The sequence below is a fragment of the Enoplosus armatus genome, chromosome 11 (genome assembly GCF_043641665.1).
Source record: "Enoplosus armatus isolate fEnoArm2 chromosome 11, fEnoArm2.hap1, whole genome shotgun sequence".
In the NCBI taxonomy this organism is placed as follows: Eukaryota; Metazoa; Chordata; class Actinopteri; order Centrarchiformes; family Enoplosidae; genus Enoplosus; species Enoplosus armatus.
In genome coordinates, this window is record NC_092190.1 from 24,704,858 (window position 1) to 24,725,124 (window position 20,267).

The 20,267-nt window shown below is 44.4% G+C and overlaps 1 protein-coding gene across 1 annotated transcript in view; it reads right to left on the bottom strand.

Annotated features, from left to right (window-relative positions):
* ttn.2 (titin, tandem duplicate 2) overlaps positions 1-20,267 on the bottom strand; it is a 211,554-nt gene that overhangs the window by 170,578 nt on the left and 20,709 nt on the right. The window contains exons 25-42 of the mRNA XM_070914051.1: positions 19,952-20,233; positions 19,588-19,854; positions 18,969-19,241; positions 18,596-18,859; positions 18,256-18,516; positions 17,662-17,922; positions 16,826-17,089; positions 16,381-16,641; positions 15,458-15,718; positions 14,623-14,883; positions 14,152-14,296; positions 13,869-14,037; positions 12,616-12,847; positions 11,695-11,979; positions 11,469-11,594; positions 10,900-11,088; positions 9,665-10,048; positions 8,127-8,177 (exon numbers count right to left, since the gene is read on the bottom strand). Coding sequence (XP_070770152.1) covers positions 8,127-8,177; positions 9,665-10,048; positions 10,900-11,088; positions 11,469-11,594; positions 11,695-11,979; positions 12,616-12,847; positions 13,869-14,037; positions 14,152-14,296; positions 14,623-14,883; positions 15,458-15,718; positions 16,381-16,641; positions 16,826-17,089; positions 17,662-17,922; positions 18,256-18,516; positions 18,596-18,859; positions 18,969-19,241; positions 19,588-19,854; positions 19,952-20,233 — 4,236 coding nt within the window. The remainder of the gene's footprint in view (positions 1-8,126; positions 8,178-9,664; positions 10,049-10,899; positions 11,089-11,468; positions 11,595-11,694; positions 11,980-12,615; positions 12,848-13,868; positions 14,038-14,151; positions 14,297-14,622; positions 14,884-15,457; positions 15,719-16,380; positions 16,642-16,825; positions 17,090-17,661; positions 17,923-18,255; positions 18,517-18,595; positions 18,860-18,968; positions 19,242-19,587; positions 19,855-19,951; positions 20,234-20,267) is intronic.

A 20,267-nucleotide genomic window follows, 5' to 3' on the forward strand; every position in this document is an offset into this window, starting at 1 on the left:
GAACCTCTCGCTCGAGTCTCCTGTTGAGGGTCTCTTGTGTTCAACAGGGGAGAAGGGATAATCCTGAGGAGTCATAAACCCACCAGGTGTATCAGAATTGGGAGTATGGAAGGACATGTGAGACTTGGGAGTGTGGAAGGACTCTGCAATTGGCTGCGAGACCTCGGTAGACGAGCCTGGGGTGTAGAACCTCTCAGCTACCTCGGCTATCTCTTCGCTCACAGTGCTGCCAATCTCTATGGACATCTCAGACTCAGGGGACAGTGGCCTTCCCCAGTCTGTTGGAGGGTTGTAGTAGTCGTACACAGCACCAAAAGTGACCTCCTCTTCCTCCATGGAGCCAACTGCTGCTGCTGCTCCCCCATCTTCAGCTGCTGAGGCCTTGTCCAAACTACCTCTTTCCTGTATAGACGCAACCTGGCTCTGAGGTCCCTCAGCAGCAGCATCCTCAGGCAGACCAATTGGTTTAACTCTGCTGTCTACTTTAGGTTTGACAATAAGCGGTTTAGGTTCCGGCTTCCCATGGATCACGTCAATCCTCTCATCTTCATCCTTAATTTGTGCATGAGGCTCAACTACATCACCAGTAATTTCCTCTGCTATTTCTGTCACGTCGGCCTGGGAATCCAGAATACTAAGGAAGACACCACTGTCCATAGAGGGCTCTGAGATTGAAATCAGCTCTTCACCTGCAAGTTCAGCCTCCTCACTCACATGCTCCAACCCAGGCATAAAAATATATCCCTCACTAATTCCTTTAACCTCTTGTTTCATAGGTTTTGTCACTTCCGTCACTTCATCCGCAACACTAGCCCCCTCAACATAACTCGGGACCTCCATACTTACAGCCTCACTTTGAATAGAGGAAGGCCTTGGAGCTGTACTTTGTCTCTCAAGTTTGAGAGATTCAGATATTATTTTTGGCTTTACAGCTTCTTCCGCTGGAGCTGAAGTTCTAACAGAGCGTCTTACTGCAGGGAGTTTTTCGGACTGGAAAGGAATGAAGCTGCTGGTTCTGTCAAATGTACACACAGTGTCCTCCCTCACCATCTCCACTTCACCTGCCTCCATTTGTTTGGGAAAACGAGCAGGTTTCTGTGGCTTAGGCCTGACTAACTCTGGAGACTCCTGTACTTCCTGTACAAACTGTTTAATTGCACCATGGCGTCCTGCTAAAACTGCTCCCTCTTCAACATCATCAGATATCACAGAGATCTCACTGTCTTCCTCCAGAGAGAAGGTGGGTTGGGAGGTCTTGGAAGAAACAGGTCTGGGTGCAGGAATAGTCTGAGCAAAACCAGGTACAGCTTTGGGAAAATCTGGATTTACTGTCTTAGCAGTAGCATGTCTATCACCACCTTCTGCATGCATGGTGTCAGGTTTAGGTGCAGTTACTTGTTCCTGCTGATCAAGGGAAATGGCAACCGCAGGTATAAACTCCTCAGGGAAAAGTGTTTCCTTTCTCTGCTCCTCAAGAGAGGAGGGCGTCAGTAATGCGACTGGTGAGTCAGACTCAAAAGCTTGTTTAATCTGAGAAACTTTTATCACAGCGGCAGAAGCCTGCAGACCACAACCGGATATAGTCTGAGGCTCTCTAGAGACATCAGGTCTGGATTTGGGGGCTTTGGCAGCCATCTCCGATGGAGCTTGTGAACTCAAAGGTTTATCTTTCGTTTGAATGATACTATCCTCAGTGTGAGTGATGGCAGCTTTGTGGAATGCGGCAGGTTTCTTAACATCCTCAGTTAAGCCAACAGGAGACTTCCTCACTCTCCCAGATGGACTGAAACCACCATCCTCTATAACACCACCACCCTCTGTAAATTGCACAGGCTCTGCAACTTGAAATGCCACATCAGAGATGCTTGTGACCTCTCCCAGCTTATTTCTAGCAACACATTTGTATGCTCCAGCATCTGTGTATGTAAAACTGTTGATATACAGCCTGTGCACTTTATCATCTACCTCAACTCTGTATTTTCCAGCCATGATTTCGAGGCAAACGTCATCATAATACCACACGATTTCTGGGGCAGGTTCACCTGTGATTACACACTCTAACACAGCAGTGTTGCCCTCAGAGCAGGTAATATTATCTAATTCGCTGACCACATGAGGAGCTTCAGCAACCACATCAAAGGAGAAAGTAAATTTATGTTTGACAGTCTGAGAGGCTCCCTCATCGCTTGGCACATCTGAAGTTTTCTCTGTAAAAGCCTGAGGTTTGTCCTCACTGCGTTCTTCTGTCATCCCAGGGACAGGAGTGGGAGCAGTAATTCTGATTTCCACAGGTGAAGAGCTAAAAGATTCATCTGAGCAGCGGCTTCTGTGGATCACTGCTTGAGGAACCTGTAGCGTTGCCTTTCCTGAATCCATGTGGGTCTTAAGTTCCGCCTCTATCGCGCTCTCCTGGTTTTCCTCACCCTTCTCGAGCTCCTCTGTAACTACCACCTTCTGTGTGACCCCAGACATTCTCACCGCCTTTTTGTCAGAGATCTTGAGAGCGCCGCTGCAGATGGATTTTCCATGTTTATTGGCTATGACACAGTCATATGTACCCTCGTGGTCTGTTGTTGGATAGAAGACAGTGAGCTTTGATTTGTTATATTTGCTCATGATGTCATAATCAGGGTTGTGGGCTAATGGGTGGCCATCTTTGAGCCAGGTGACTGTGGGCAGAGGGTCACCCTGGAAATGGCAGGTAAACTCTGACATCTCACCAATTTTTACTTGAAGTGATGGTATTTCTTTAACAAATACTGGACGGGAGCCACCAGCACTTGCGTCCCCTTCTTTTAGCCTCTTAGACTCTTGAGTTTGGTAAATTCCCTCTTTCAAATTTGACTCCTCTTGGACTCTCCTCTCCTCCATCTTTGCAGCTCTGAGTTCAAGGCTTTCTGCACTCATTTCACCACCCTGTTTTGACCGTATCAAATCCCCACTTCTTTCCTCTCTCCTCACACCAGCAAAATCCTTCTGTTGTCTCCATTCACTGCTCTCTCTGGTAGTTCCTATCTCCTCTTTCATCTGTCTCTCCTCTCTTACCTCTGACTGGAAGCGTTGGCAGTTGGATTTATCGACAGTCATATCATACTCCCCCCTGCTTCGCCTCCTGTTTTCCTCTCTTCCAAGGTCCTCCTGTGGACTTCGGCATGGGGAGCGTCTCATGACTGAGGAAACCTCTCTGGAAGGCTTATGCGGGCTCTCACCCCGGGCAGACGCAAGTTCATATCCCTCAAAAGGCACACCAGTAAGTTGGGTTTGAGAGTACATCTGAACTGGTGAAGCTTCACGACCTGGTTGGTCTTTTACGGGAGAAGATTTTAAATTGTGAGAGCTTTCAATAGGCCCACCCACTTTGTGTAGTAAACCAGTATGTAGAGGAGAATGCCTTGTTATGGAAGAAGATTCATGAGGAGGACATGGCTCGTACCCAGCAGCATGTTGAAGAGGTGAAGGTTTTTTTGTTGGTAAGGCTCCACCAGCAAGAGTTGTATGTGAAGGTGCAAGGTCACTGGGGTGGATTTCATGAGAAATGCCACTATGATGGGGTTCACTACCAAATGGTGGAACATGAGACTCAAATGGCAACCCAGAACCCGGTTGTTTGCATTGATTGTCCAACGCCCACTCAGACTCCAGCTCAGCTACTTCCTCTTGTTCAACAACATCTTGTTGCCATTTCAGGATGCGCTGAGCCAGTGCTTCCTCCTCACTCACAAAGTACTCGCTGTCCCTCTGCAACCTGGTCTCACGGCCCTCTGTCAGCAGCTCACCAGCAGGCGGCCACTGCAGGCTATCACCCCGCTGATCTTGGAAACCAGCAGGAACTGACTCACTCAAAAGGAACTTCTCTTTGGCTGTTTTTCCTGCAGAAGTCTTCCTGCTGCGGACCACTTCAGGCTGTGGAATTGATTCTAAAGCAGAAGCCTCTGCTACATTTCTTCCAATCTCTGTGGTCCTCTCTGTCTTGATTGGTGAGTAACCCTCCACCCAGTCGGGCTCTGGCTTCACAGCTTGCTCTTGTTCCATCAGAACATCCTGTTGCCATTTCATTATTCGCTGAGTCAAGGCCTCCTCTTCACTGACAAACTTCTCACTCTCATTCTTCAGCTCGGAGATGTTCTCCCTTGACAGCTGGAGCTCACGTTCTTCTCTTGTTTTCTCAAACAACATCTTCTCAGCTCTGGCTTTTGTTCTAGGCAATGACTCAACTTCATTTTCTGCTGTTCTAGCTTTTATTCTGGGTGATTTTTGTGCCAGCATGACTGATTCCTCAGTTTCCAATTCTCCTGGTCTGGCTTTCATTGTGGTTTTAAGCAAGGGAGCAGAGGCTGCATCCTGTCCTACTATACTTTTTACTTTAGGTGACTTAGGGGTTGTCATGGTAGCATGGTCTACAGTTGCTCTTTTCTCCACCACCTCCTGCTGTGTGTAAATGTGCCCCTCAGGCTCCATGTATTGTGTCTCTGCTGGCATGGGCAGATCAGTTTCAGGGTGGGGTGTATCCTCTTCTGACATTCGCATGCCTTGCTGCCATTTTCTGACCCGCAAGGCCAGGAGTTTTTCCTCACATTGCATCCGCTCAGCTTCCAGGCTCTTTTCATACTGAGCCCTCAAAGATTCACCTGCACACTCCTCTTCATATGGCTCAACTGTTTCTGTTGTTGCTATGTCTTCTGGTGTTACAGCTTCACTGAGGAACCTCTCTTTTATAGATTTGACTTGCCTTGGCCTGGGTGACTCTCTGAGTCTGTCCTCTGCCCTGGCTTTTGTTCTAGGTGACAATTCTGCTTCCACTTCTGTTGCTCTAGCTTTTATTCTGGGTGATTTTTGTGCCAGCATGAGTGGTGCCTCATCTTCTATTTCTTCTAATCTGGCTTCCATTGTGGTTGATTTTGTAAGCAAAGAGGCAGACGTTTCCACTTCTCCTCTGGCTTTTACTTTAGGTGATTTTGGTGTTGACCCAGTTGCAGCTTCAGGATTTTCCATCTTTGCCTTCATTCTGGGCGATTTATGGAAAGAGGAGAGCATGGCCTCAGTTTCTGCACTTGCTCTTTTCTTGACCACCTCCTGCTGGGTGTAAATGTGCCCCTCGGGCTCCATGTACTGTGTCTCTGCCGGCATGGGCACATCAGTTTCAGGGTGAAATGACTCCTCTTCTGACATTCTACTCCCTTGCTGCCATTTCCTGATCCGCAGGGCAAGAAGTTTTTCCTCACACTCCATCCGTTCAGCTTCCAGGCTCTTCTCATACTGAGCCCTCAAAGACTCCCCTGCACACTCCTCTTCATATAGCTCAACTGTTTCTGTTGTTGCTATGTCTTCTGGTGTTACTGCTTCACTGAGGAACTTCTCCCTGACAGATGTGACTGGCTTAGGCCTGGGTGACTCCATGAGTGATACCCCCTCTTGAGTAGGCACAGAGTCAGTGTACGTTGTAGTCTCTGGATATGCTAATTTTTCAGAGTATGGGACTTCAGGATGACGTAGCTCAACCTCAACCTTTGTAGTCTCCACCTTTTGGTCAGCAACCGCACTTTGATGTGCACTTACCGTCTGCTTGAATCTGATATCAGATTCAACAAATCTCTCAACTTTATCTTCCAGTGGCTCTGAATATCTTTCACCTGATTTTCTTTCTGTCTGTGGCACCAGTGTATCAACCAACTCACCTCTCATGATTTGAATGGCCCTGGTTCTGGACTGGGGCTCAAACGAATGCCTCACACGAGAATGAGAGTGCTCCCTGCTTGTGGCTTTACCTCTTAACTCCCTGTGACTCTCCCCCAAATCGAAGGGTCGATTGAAATGCTGGACATCAGGCAGAGAGGCAGGCTTGACTCTGAGCCTCTCCACATAATCTGCATAGCTTGACTCGCTGGCAACTGATTCTAACTCAAACTCAGAGGAGGACATGGTAGAGATAGAAAACCTCTTCTTCTGTTTGACAGCTTTTTGGAGTGTGGTAAGTTTTGTTCTTACCTCGTTGTGAAGGCTCTCAGTGTCACTGAACCTCTCGCTGTATCTGTCGCTGCACCTGTCACTAAACTTGTCACTGAACCTGGCACCGGTGCGGCGGTCACAGTAGATATCGCTGAATCTGTCATTAAAGCGCTCAGACCTCTCAAACATGGGGGGAGGGGACGGGGCACGCTCTGAAGCAGTCTCCAAACGTTTGGACTCTTTCTCTGATTCTTTTTCTTTTGAATGGGAACCGGACCTAAAGTATACAGTACGCACCAGAGAGTTCTTAGATCGAGATCTTCCCTGATGGACTTTAGACATCTTGTCAAATGGAGATCCTACACACCTGAGGTCAACCCTAAACTTCCTCTCTTTCCTCTCCTCTGCCATGGTGTCAATGCTTTCATGGGCTTTGGCAGAGCGTCTAACAAAGCCCAGGTAGTTAGCAGACTGCTCTTCCCTGAGCGACACCAAAAGTGATGCTGTGGACTCTGCAGAACCCTCCGTGTTTATCGCCATTACCTTATAACTGCCCGAGTCCTTCTCTTTGATACTATCGATAACCAGACTGGTAGTGTGCATGTGCATTCTGCTGTCAGTATAGATCCTACGTCTATGCTCTTTAGGAATGGATCTATTATTATGAAACCAGAGGATAGTTGGTGGAGGGCAAGCAACCAGTTTACACTTGAACTCAACTGGTTCTCCCTCCACAACTGACTGGAACTTGAGTTTCTTTGTGAAAGAAGGATTGATGTTCTCCGTCCACGAGGTGATGGAGGAGGTTCTACTGGAGCAGCGATTGGCTGACACCAGGCCGTGATCTAGGAAGTCCTCTGTGTCGGAGAAGGCTCCTCTCAGCTGTCGAGTGTTGATGAGCTCTGTGCTGCTGTGCAGTGTTCCTTCTTTGCTTTCATGATAAAACAGCTCTGCAAACAGAACAGACAACTGTCAGAACAACACAGCCTCCAGGGGTAAAAAGAGAGAAAAGGATTTGAATGAATCATTAATGGAAATATTAAATGCATGCTGGGAGTCACAATGCCATAAAAAATAATTTCACTCACCATATTTGTTCGAATAAACGCAAGACTTGATTCTTTTTATTAGAAACCTGCAGGAAGTTATGATCCTTCGTCTGTGGAAATTTCTTCAAAACATAAATTATTTTATTATCATTAAAAAAAGCATAATATTTCCAAGATGGGCTGCTAACATTCACTTGTTTTACTTTTTGATAATTGCTTTGGCTTTATACTAGAATATTCCTTACCTGACTTGCAGACAGGAGAATAAACGCCCTTTCTAATCCTTAAACTTAAGAGGAAATAAATGATGCACAAGTGTCAATGAGAGGCAAAGCTCTCCAAAACATATCTTATATTCCAAAACTTAACCAAATGAAGCTGTAAAATTGGGTGAGAAGGCGTTTATTCGAACTAATATAGTTTACTGGTGTTATTTAGAGTGCAAACCACAGGAATCACATCCCACTATCTGCAAGCCAGGCTAAGAAATATTTTGCAGGAGGAAGGTATCAGTTCCAGATGCAGTGAACCTCCATATCTTTTAAAGGACATTTCAAATCTGGAAGCTTTAAAAGATACATATCCTGCACCTTTTCTGGGAAAAGATCAGAGGAACCTTCATGCCAAAATGAAACGAACTTTTGGATGCAAACCGCAAGTGTCAAAAACTGGTACAAGCAAGTTCTACCAGTGCTCGCCTGGGGGAAACCATGGAATATTATCAGAAGAAGAGCAGGTAGAATAATACAGACAAAACTAATTTTCTTTCAAGACATATAAAGATGACATGCTACTGTGGAAATTCAAAGATCACTTAAAGGGACAGTTCAACACAATGACAAATTTACAAACTCTAAAAGCAGTCTGTGAATGCTGGCTACAACCCAAATAATCTATAACACATGCACCCACAACATCTGTTTTTTTCTCCACTTTCTCAACAGTTTCTCTACTTAAAAACCATCTTCAATGAGCCAAAGCTTGGATCAAAGCTACCCTCTGACAGACTACTTAGGAAGTAAAACAGAAATCTGGTTAAACTGTCCCTTTTCCATTGTGCCTGCTTCTCACGTGTGATAATAATCTGGTGTTTTTTGGTATATGATGGTAAGAAATCTGACATGACCTTACCTTTGACTTCTTGCTCAATCTTGGCTTCAATCTGCTCTCTCACATGAGTCACTGTGAAGCAAAGAGATGACATGAATTCAGATGTCATCAACACACTGAGCACATTGATCCCATGTGGAATAGATCCAGTGAGGGTCTTCAAACCTTTCCACCTCTCTCATTTTTCTTTGCCAGACTCAATGTATTTTCCGCGTTGCAGTTTGATCAAGGTTGATCCATGAATTGAGGAAACTTAAGTTATGTTTAAATTAACAAAACATGAACCCCTATCTACTAGAACTGCAGTACTAAAGTAGAGTTAAAACCATGAGCACTACATATGTAAAATAACAAAACAATGAGTGTAAAAGTTAATTCTTGACTATAAAAGTGGTGTTAAAATAAACTTAACTCAAGTTCCATTTACTAAACGCACAATTCAAGAGCAATAATAGCTTCAATTTACTCAGTTGATGGACCAAAATGATGGATGGGAATGTATTGCCAACAGACTAGAGTCTTCCAAAGAAGTTTGTGACTCATACTGGGTTTGAACCTATATTTTTTGAGAAACTAGATTGGGAGGTGAGAAATCAAACAATGGATACACACATCTGAAAGAACATGGTGAAAAACAAAAGAAAGAGCAAGTAATAAGACATAAAGACATTACATAACACAGAGGCACCAAGTGAATCAGACAAAGAAGGGTTTGAGTTTCCTGGAGGATGGAGGTACAACAGAAAGGGTTTACATGTGGGTTTCATGCATTTTCCAGAGTTTTCCTGTGCGGGAGGGGAGAGGAAAGTGAGGACGGAGAGGATGAAGGAGGGTGGAGAGATGAGTTTGTTCCGGGGGGGAGTGATGAGGAAGGTGGAGCAGAGAGGAGAGGTGATAATCCCAGGATTCAAACAAACTGGTGCATTCATGAACAAAGTGGTTCCTCTTTCTGGAACTGTGAGGTTAGTCACATCCGGAGGAGGGCTGAGGGATGTCCCGATCAAGCTTATTTCCCCAGGGTCACTTTAAGAAAACAATCTGTGTTTTCATGGGTGGGGGGAAGGGGTTATATCTATCAGTCCAAACATGTTTATACAGTGAATTGTCAAAGTTGTATTAAGAAAATTCAAAAAGAAACATTATCGGCAGACCTACAGTTTCGGGGTCAATTGGAAGTGATGTCGCTGCAGGATGTCCTGCTCAGTGCATATCTTAGTCACAATTCTTTGTGAAAATACATCGAAGGGATCCTTATCAAAAATGTTTGAGGGCATTATGTGTTTGTATAAAAGAAGAGAGGGGCTAGTCATGTCTGCCGATACCAAGTCTGATTTGATTCATCTGTTTAGAGTTTTTCAGATTTCATTCATGATTTTATAATCACACTTCTGTTGAACTCACTCCTGAAAAGTATATTTTTAACCTTAATGAGGATTTGCTGGTTGAAGGTTAAAATATTTAAAGCTGACTTTAACTGGTTCGGGACATCCCTTGAGGTGTTTTTTCTCGTGACGATAAGGAGGGTGAATTAATCTGCAGCCGACGGATCCAGACGTTACCTTCTTCTTCTTCGGTTACGGTGAGGGTGGCCGAGCATGCGGTCTCCCCAGCATTATTGGCTGCCCTGCAGGTGTACTGCCCCGCATGCTCAGAGAAAGCATCGACTATGATGAGCATGGCGGTGTTCGTCACCTCATCGAAATGAAACACCACGTTCTTGGTGGGCTGAACTGGCTTCCGGTTGTGGAACCAGCTTATCTCTGGCTTCGGCATGCCGGACACACATGCATGAAAGCGGGCCACCTCCCCGTGTGGCACCGTGCAGCTTGTGATTGGCTGGATGAAAACTGGCTTTTGGCCAATGGAGGGTTTCTTTAGACTGGTGAGGCTTGTGGAGACATGCCACTGAGACTCAGCAGGACTGTCCACTGTTTGTTTTTGCCCTGAAAGGAAGCATGTTCATTGACTTTGTGTGCTTTATTTGATTTATATTTATCCCAGTAAGCACAGTTTGAGTGATTTTCGGATTTTTTATTAAATCTGCTGCTAAGAAACTGAAAAATGACAACATCAGTCATTTCTTCAAACATCTAACACAACCTCTTTTTTGACAAGTGACCTCTCTGGCTGTGCAAAGGGGGAAGTAGTGTGATACTGTTACAGCACAGAAAAAGCTCTTGGGGAAGAGGTCGGGTCAGTGGTTGGCGTAAATTGTCTTGACTTTAACATGGAGGTATTAAGGTATTTCCACACCAAATGTGAATGTACGAGCACCTTGTTAATCCTTTTGTTTCCATTACTTCTGGCAAACCAAGGACAGTCATCAAAATACTGTTGATCAACCAAATTTAGCTTCTTTGTGTATTTTCACCTTCAAATCACTGAACTGGTGCTCACTGGGATGTTTAAGCTTGAGTAAAGAAAAGAGCAGTGTCATGACTCCACCACAGCAGGAACAATTAAAGCCCTCTTTGTTTTCTCCCTGTAAAACATTTCATTATTTTGAAGGACTCATTTCACACTCCGCTGACTGTCGGCACATCAATTATGCTGCCAATACATTTTCGTCAGAGCCCCCAAAAAGTATTTATTCTTTTCTTACATATGTTTACCATTTGTTATCTCCAGGTAACACAACAATGAAGTCAGGATATAGAAAAAACATCTGACGTGTTGAAGATAACTGACAGCGTATACAATTATTGGTAACCATGATTAATATTGGCTTCTGTTATTTACCTTCACAGTCTCACTCAGGGGTCAAAACAGCATTTCTTGGTGGTAACAAACTTACCGTCCAGGGTGAGAGTGGCGGAGCAGGACGCGGTTCCAGCGTTGTTTGTGGCCACACAGGTGTACTCGCCCTCGTCCTCCGGGTAAACCCTAGAGATCTCCAGCTGACAGCTGTCGTCAAACTGAGACATCCTGAAGAAGTCGGACTGCTTGATCTCCTTCTCCTTGTGGAACCAGCTGATCCTCACATCTGGACAGAGGACAAAGGAAAAGAAGGTTTGTGGCAGCAGGCTGGATTTTGTGATGAACAGTGTGATGAAGCCGTCCTGACAGAGCAGAGCTCTGAGTGGACGGAGAGCCGTCCAACATGGAGGAAGCTAGCGTAGCTTATTAGCTGTCTGAGTGTCACCATCAGGGTTATTGAAGCTCCTCTGTCTGAGTATAAACTGGTCTACAACAGAGACCTGGTCTACACAGTTAGAGACAAGAGGACATCAGACTGACAGCTGTTAACTGTGGACACTTACTGTCCCATTAGCGGTAAACTAGCTCGGTAGCAACAACATTTTCACACATTGTTATTATAAAAATATTGATTATATGACTAAAGTAAGCGTTCAGTTTTCTTACCGTCTCCACGGACTCTGCACTGGAAGCGAGCTGGTTCTCCCTCGCGGGCTGAGGTGCTGGCGATGGGTGAGATGACGACAGGAGGAGCAACGGTGGCAGCCGAGTCTGGAGAAACCACCTCTGACACTACAACACACACGCACACACACACAAACCTGCATCTAAACATGTCCTGGTGTTGATTTGATGTTTGTCTTTGTTCCACAGGTGTAACGTCCCGTCTTACCCTCCACATTGAGCGTTGCAGTGCTCGTGGCGGTGCCATAGTCGTTCTTGGCCTCGCAGTTGTAGATAGCGGCGTCCTCGGGGAACACTTCGATCAGCAGCAGCGAGTGCTCGTTGCCGTCGTGGAGGAACTTGCACTTGAAGCCCGGAGACAGAGCCTGAGAGTTTTTGTACCAGAAGACCTGAGGCTGAGGAACGCCGCTCACCTGCACCGAGAAGCGAGCCGGTTTACCGGCCTCTACCGACTGGGGCTCCATGTGGTGGAGGATCTGAGGAGGCTCCGGGACTGAACGAGACAGGAAATAAAAGACTTCATGAGCCAGGACACGTCTGACGTAACGTTTCTTCACTGTTGTGGATTTAATCAAGAAAATAATCTGCAGATTCACTGAAAATGAAATTATCTGTTAGTTTGCATTATAGTGCATAAACATATTTTTAAACATACTTTTTCAATTCATATGATTATTTGATGATTATTAGTCCTTCTGTTGTCTGTAAAGGTTCAATACGACTGTTTTCATGAATCTAAATTAAATGAGAAAGACGATTTAAAAAAATGTCAAAACACAACTGAAAGTCTGTTTTTTATGTTAAGTGTTAAATTTCTCCATGTGTTGTCCTGATCCTCGTGGTCACAGAAATATTACAGGGCTATTAAAGGCACTGATCTCCTGATTCATTTGGCTGCGCTTGATTTGATTCTTTAGGTTTACTTACATTAGATACACCCCAATATTGTATAATATAGAGGCAACAGTAAGCACAGTCTACACGTTAATAAATCATTCACTGTAACTGATCTGAGAATTGGTCCTAGAATGTTAAGAAGAAAGGGAGAAACAGAAGAATAGAGTTTTCCAAATGTGAGCCTTAAATAAATGAGTAAATCCATCAGTGATCATCTTCCTGCTGGACTCACTGTTGACTCGGAGGTGTATGGTGCTCCTGTTTTTGCCGGCGATGAAGGTGTACTCCCCGGCGTCGCTCCTGTAGGTCTCAGAGATGGTGAGGCGGTGCAGCTTTCTGATGGTGACGTAGTTGAACCTCTCCTCCACCTCGAACTGGATCTCCACCCCGTTCCTCAGCCAGCGGCCCTCCACGTCGTCCTCGTTCACCTCGAACTCGAAGGTCGCTCTGTGTTTCTCCAAAACCTGCCAGAGAGGAAGATTCCTGGTTTCTGCTTCATCTGAATCAGGTTTATTGCCAAGTAGTTTTTTTCATGTACAAGGAATTTGTATATAGTAAGAGAAAATAAATAAGATCATAAATCATCACAAATGTACCGATGAATTCCTCCTGTTGTTTTAACCTCCTAAGACCCAAGCTCTATCTTAATTTCTCTTTGCTATTTGGGCTTATTGGGACCTGATAAGTATAAAAACTAAGCATCATCTGTTGACATGATGTGGTTCCGCATACGGGGACAATTTTGAATTTCCATATAAGCAGAATTAAGTATTATGGTATAACCCAAAATGTGATGTCCACGCATGTGGATGCCAGGTCTTAGAAGGTTAAAGGAACATTTGTTTATATTGTTATCTATCGTTATTCTCTATCTTCAGATGGATGTCTGTAAGAATCTTTCATTTATTCATCGAACACAAACGCCAAACCACGCTGTCTGAGGACGTCACCTTGTAAAGGGCTAAAAGTTTCTTTGAATAAATGTTTGTTGTTGCACTTTTCTGTCTTGGCTTCAGACGGCAAAAGCTGCGGATTAGATTTGTGTTACTGTTGTCTCATATGTGACACTTCAGAACAAAATGTCACAGACGTTTTCCAGGTGAACCTAAACTCATACATACACATAAAAAATCCATCATAAATCTTGAAGGTAATTCACATCCAATAGCTCTTCCTTTTCAAATAGCCCTAGTTACTATAAAAGACAGTGTGTGTCTCCATGTGAGTCACATGAATCCAAGTAGCGCCTGAGTTTGGGCCTGTAAGGGTTAAATCATTGTGTACGTCTTCATCTTTGTTTGAGTCCAGACTGAAAAAGGTACCTTGTTAAACATGTTAAACTCAGACAGAAGTGTCTTTGAGGATAGTGAACCTTAACGCCTCGAGTCCAGACTTTACGTTTTCCCTCTTCAGTGAAGTTTAACAGTGAATCAACTTTAAAACCTGCACGTTAATCATTTTGCTTAAAATGAACGTCCGTCTCACCGTAAGTTCCCGCTCGGCAGGTTCAGAGATACGGATGTCGCGACCCTCCACGGTCAGCTGGGCCTTGGAGACGCTCGATCCGGCCACCACAGAATACTCTCCAGCATCAGACATCCGAACCGTCTGCACCATCAGGCGGTGGACGTACTTCTCTGCTGTCACAACGTACCTGAACACAACACAGACGACGACTCTCAGCTCATGTTTAACCTTTTAAAATGCTTCTGCTTCTGTAAGGAAGGGGCAGGAGAGGTTAGTTACAGTGTGACCAACACCGACGCACCTTTCCTCAGTCATGTCCAGCTCCTGACCGTCCTTCATCCACATCACCTGAATGTTTGGCTCAGAAACCTCACATTCAAAGATCGCCTTCTTCTTCTCTGTGATCTTTATGTCCTTGATTTTCTTGGTGAATTCAATCACACGAGCTGAAAACAACAACGAGTTGCAGTGATTATTCCAAGAATGATCTAAATTTGAGAAATAATAGTAAGAGAACATAAACTGCTAAAAAGCACAAAGTATATGAATTCTAACAGACTTCCTCACAGGATTTCAGATCCGTTTCCATTTAATCAAACATAACAATCCACAGGGTTACAGAAGGAAGGGTTTTGAAGGAAATAGACATGATGGAAACTTGCTGTGTCTTTAACACGTTAAAATACATCCTGGTTCTTTCTATCCATAATGATGAAACAATGCTGACCATGATGAGTTCAGTAACCACTAAAAACGTTAAGCATCAGGTTACCTTCGACGAACAGGTTAGCGGCGGTGGCGGCGGAGCCGGCCACAAACTGGTACTCTCCTCCGTCACCAAAGTGAACGTTTCGGATGGTGAGCGAGTGCGTGAGCTGCCGGCTGCGGACCTGACATCTGTCCGACGACTTGACCTCCACGCCGTTCTTCAGCCATTTGTACGTGATTCCCTCGTAGTTGACGGTGACCTCGAAGGTGATGGTGTCTCTCTCCTGAGCGTTCAGGTCCTTCAGCATGGAGGTGATCAGGACAGCTGCAGAGGGGGTACAGGCTGGGTGAAATACAGAAATACTACAAACACTTCTGGGAACATTTACTGGCTTTTCGAGACAGAAAGACGGGGGAGGTACTGAATTTTTTTTTTTTTTCATTATACAAATAAAATTGATTTGAATGAGATAATATGATTGTTATACTGGATAATAATACTAAAACTACTACTTCTACTACTAAAAATAGTGACAATAATATCATATAATGTTTTTAAATTAATTACAAATCTAAAATGACATACATATATATACAACTGAAACGTAATTTATTTTCTGCTCATTTGTTTTATTTTTCTAATTTGTCATTCCCCTCAAAAATCTTTAAATCACAAAATATGACTTGATTATTACTAAATTCCTCTTTATCTATTTTCAGTAAATGCTCTTTATGTCTGATTTGTCAATTTCTAAAAAAGTTGAAATGTTTTGAATTTAATGTTATGAAATTATGCCGCTGTTTTTTGTGAAGTTCGGCCACATGTGAAACACACAGAAACTACGCGGTCTCACTGAGAGACGGCACTGTGGTGTCATTTGATTTGAACGTAGTCTTACGGCTAACGGTGAGCGTTGCAGAGACTCTGTCGTTCCCGCAGATGAAGGTGTACTCTGCAGAGTCGTCCCTGCTGGTGTTCATGATCTTCAGCTGGTGGAGTTTTCCCTGAACCACGATCCTGAACTTCTCGCTCATCTCGATCTCCACGCCGTCTTTCAGCCAGGTGGACGGCACGTTGAAGTGAGAAACTTCACACTCGAACGTGGCCACCTGGGTCTCTGGGACCTTCACGCTCTTCATGGGTGTGGTGACTCGCAGCGCTGCAAGAGACAAATCCGAAACTGATAAGAGAAGAAACTAGAAGACTTTCTTTCAAACAACTATTAAATACAAACTAGAAAGTTTGTAACTACACATGATAAAATATGCATTCTTAATTACATAAAACAAATGCAAATAACAATTATAAATTTAAATATTATTCTCTAAATGTTTAATAAATAAACATTTTTATTAAATAAAATACATGCACATTAAAAATATCTACACAGTAACACAACTCTCAAAGTCCTTTTGACTTTACGATTTTAAAATGAAAATATAGTTGTTTATAGGACACAATGTATGTATGGTGTAATATAATCTCTCCACTGTGAGGATGAGTAACTGGAACGGTGACAGGACGTCAATCAAGTCATGACAACAAAATACACAACAGGGCGAGTACAGCATCTCCTCGCCAGGCACTCTGTGGGCGTCATCAGCCCACTTTGATTCTGCACCAGCTCACATCCTCCTCCTCAACATCCTCAATACCAGTGAGCTATGTCACTTTTCACAAACCGACCAATCACAGCCTGGATGTTGAACTCATTGTTAGGCATGAATGGTTATGATTATTGAAAAGTTAGTACTAACCACCCAGGTACAACAAAACCCTTGTAACCTTTTCATTGTTAGACTATAAGTATACATGACGTACCCTCCACAGTGAGCACAGCGCTGCTCTGCAGGTGTCCCACCACGGCGGTGTACTCTCCTGCGTTGCTGCTGTCGACGTTCTGCAGGATCAGTTTGTGAGCTTTCCGCTCTGACAGAATCTTACACTTGTCGCTCGACTTCAGCTCCACGCCATTAAACATCCATCTTACGGGGATGTTGTCATGTGACAGGTTCATCTCAAAGGAGGCGGTGTCGTCCAGCAGTGATGTCACGTCCTTTATCTTCTTTATGATTTTGATCGCTGCAGAAACAAGTAGCAGAAAAAAGTCATCAAATCTTAAAATAGAAAAAATGAAAAACAGTAAAACCTTTGCTCCTAGATGATTTTATTTGATATTTGTCAATATACTATATAATCAGGGATTATGGGGCATAGTTATTTCAACCTTTGAGTCTTAATTTGACAGTAAATCAGTAATACTCACTCTCTACGTTGAGTCTGGCATTTGCAGACAGTTTCCCAAGTTTGAAGGAATAAACAGACTCGTCCTGTGCGTTGCAGTCCTTGACCTTCAGTGTGTGGACCATGCCATCGGAGGTGATCTCGTACTTGTCGCTGTTCTGCAGTTCCACGCCGTTCTTGATCCACTGGGATCCTTTCACGCCGGTGTGGGTGAGCTCCAGCGTGAAAACCGCCTCCTGGGTCTCGGTCACAGTCTGGTTCCTTAGAGTTTTCTTGATCTTCACCGCTGAAGAAGGAAACACAGGACTCAGTATTCACTGATGGTTTCTCAGTTTTTAGAGCCTCAACAGTAGTGAAGCTAAAAATGTTATAATTGTCCTGCAGGTGGCGCTTAAGGGAACTTCAATGGGTCATTAAAATTAGAAGGCTTCATTCTCTAGCGGTAATGTCAGTAGGTAAGTAGGGATCCTATCTGTGACAAATGCAAACGTGCCCCTGCCTCACTCCTCCATGTTTTGGTCACACCTTTCCAAAGCTTTATTTCGGATATCAGTGTTTCAGTCCTTCTCTGAAATCTTATTATGTCCCATTGAGCCTTGGACTGCTGTCTTAGGCATCCCCCCACAACAACAAGGACAAGGTATACTAATCTTATGGAACTGCTGTCCCTCCCTCTCACTCCCCCTGGATTTGGGACACTATGCTTGAACACTCTCTATGCTTCAAACTTGAAAAACACTGAAAAGTCAGTAAATAAGTTTCACTGAGTGTGTTTTTGAGAAATATATACCACCGTGTATGTCTTAGTCTAAAGACAACGTGGACACTGAACATGTATGTTGAGAAGCTGGTACTTACCCTCCACCCTGAGGTTAGCAGTGGTTTTGGAGTTGGCCACCTGGTAGGTGTACTCTCCGACATCCTGTGGTCTTGTGATGACAATGATGAGGCGCCTGACAGCCCCCTTCACCTCGCTCACCACATTCTCATTAAAGTCCACAGGGTGACCCTCCTTCAGCCACTTGCCCTCAGCGTTGGCGTTGGCGACCTCACACTCCAGCTCAGCTGTCTGAGACTCTGCCACCGTCACGTCCTGCAGGGGCCGTGTGATGGCTCCACCTGGTGGCAGCATAAGGAAACAGTTTGTTTTGTGATTCTGGGGCAGCAGAGCAGGTCTATCCCAGATCTGACCATGTATCATGTGACACAATAACAGAGTGAGTCCCAACATACAAAGTCTTTTTAACTCATTTTGCAAACATATAGATGCTGTCTATGACAGGTAAAAATAAATATCTGAGTCAATAAGATAAGATAAGGAATGGAATTGAAATGTTTATCTACCTTGTTCACACCAGTGGTTCTTGAGAATCAGTGTAATTGTGTAAATTAGTTCATTTGAATGTCATTTGAGCACACAACTCAATAATCTCTTATAGAGTGTAGACGTACCAGAGACAGTGAGCTTGGCGCTGGATGTCTTTTCACCAGCGTGGAAAATGTACTGGCCCTCCTCGTCCTTCATGGCATCAATGACCGTCAGCGAGTGAGCCTTGCCCTTGGACTCCATCTTGTATTTGGGTCCAGGTTTGAGCTGCTGGTTCCTGAATGTCCAGACCGGGTCGATACCAGGGTGAGAAACTTCAACGTCAAAAGTAACGTTCTGGGACTCTGAGCACACTTTGTCCCCCATGTGCTTCACAATGTGTACCTCTGTAAAAACGACGACGTGGTTAGAACACAGAACTGGAATTGGGACCTAAAAACAGTATCACAGGAAAATAAAACTTACTTTCGACAGTGAGACTGCAGCTGGTGTCAACTTTGCCGACCACCAGTTTGTAGAGTCCCTCATCAGAGGCATAGGTCCTGCTGAAGACCAGACGCTGCTTGGCTCCCTTTGCCACCATCTGGAATCGGTCACTGGGCATCAGCAGTTTGTCGTTATGGTACCATTTGACCGAGCTGATGTCCTGAGCTGAGATCTTGGCCTCCAACACAGCCTTGGTGCCTTCAATGGAGGACACGTCCTTCAGTGGCACCACAATGTCAATAGCTGTAAGGAAAGACAACGACGTGATGATCAAAGATGTAAGAGTTTAATGTGTTCTAGAGATGGTTAGAGTTGGGTATCGTTTAGATCCGATATTAATTCTGACTCCTACTTTGAACATTGAGTTTGCCCGAGGTGGAGATGTCTTGGGCGGGAACCACGAAAGAGTAGGAAGCAGCATCTTCTCTGCTGACATTCTCCAACAGCAGCTTGTGAACCAGTTTGTCGATTACAATGTGGACACGGTCCGAGGCGGAGATGACCTGGCCACTCTTCATCCAGGTACCCTCAACGTTCTCCTGGGAGAACCTGACCTCCAGCTGAGCGATGTCACCCTCGCACACTGTGAGGTCGGTCAATGGCTGCATCAGGGTCACCGGGCGCACTACAGGTAGAGAAACCCCATTATTATCACATTACACTACAGCCACCAATGACTGCAACAGGCAACAAAATGTAAAAGGAGTACGACCAGGTTAACAAATAATTTTTTTTGCCCTTATTATATAGTTACAGCCGAAGACAAACAGGAAAGCCGGGCTCCTGCAGTAAGGACTGCAATTTCAAGCAATGTATTTTTGGACATGTTTAATAAATTTGATTAAAAAGCAACACATATACCAGAATTCAGAGTATCACTAATTCACGAGGAGACTGCTGTTGAGAAACCCTGAGAATACTGTTATAAGAAATCTTACACACTCATGGTCCAAATCCGTAAAGTTGCTTACATTTCATCTTCAGCGAGGCGCTGGTCCTCAGATCTCCACACACAAAGGTATATTTTCCCTGGTCTCCTTTCCTGACATCCTTGATGGACAGGGTGTGTCTTCCTCGGCGGGAGGACATGATGTATTTACTGCTAGGAGAGAGCTCTTTGTCTCCAAAGAACCACCTGCCCTCAACGTCCTCACGAGACAGCTCAACCTCAAACTCTCCAGCGTACGTTTCTGGCACCTCAATGTTCTCCATGTGTTTTATGAGCTCCAGGGCAGCACCTGGATACAGAACAATAACAGCAATCATTATCTACCAATCCACGCAAATAAGACCAAAGGAAACAGTAGATGGAAAGATTCTGGGTGTAAAGATTACCTTCTACGTGGAGCCTTGCGCTTGTCCTGATGCTCTCATCATCTACAATAACACAAGTGTATTCGGCATCATCCCTCATTTCAATTATCAGTACTGACAGGAAGTGAACCTTTCTGTCTGAGTGCATTCTGTATTTGTCTCCGGAGAATATCTCCATGTTGTTCTTGAGCCATTTGACTTTGATGAAAGGTTCGTTGGTTTCACACTCAAAAGTCACCATGGTGTCCTTCTCATTTGCACTGGCATCCTCAAGGTTTTGGGTAAAGCTAACTGCTGCCTGGGCTGCAATGAGAAAATATGAAGTGAGACTTTGACA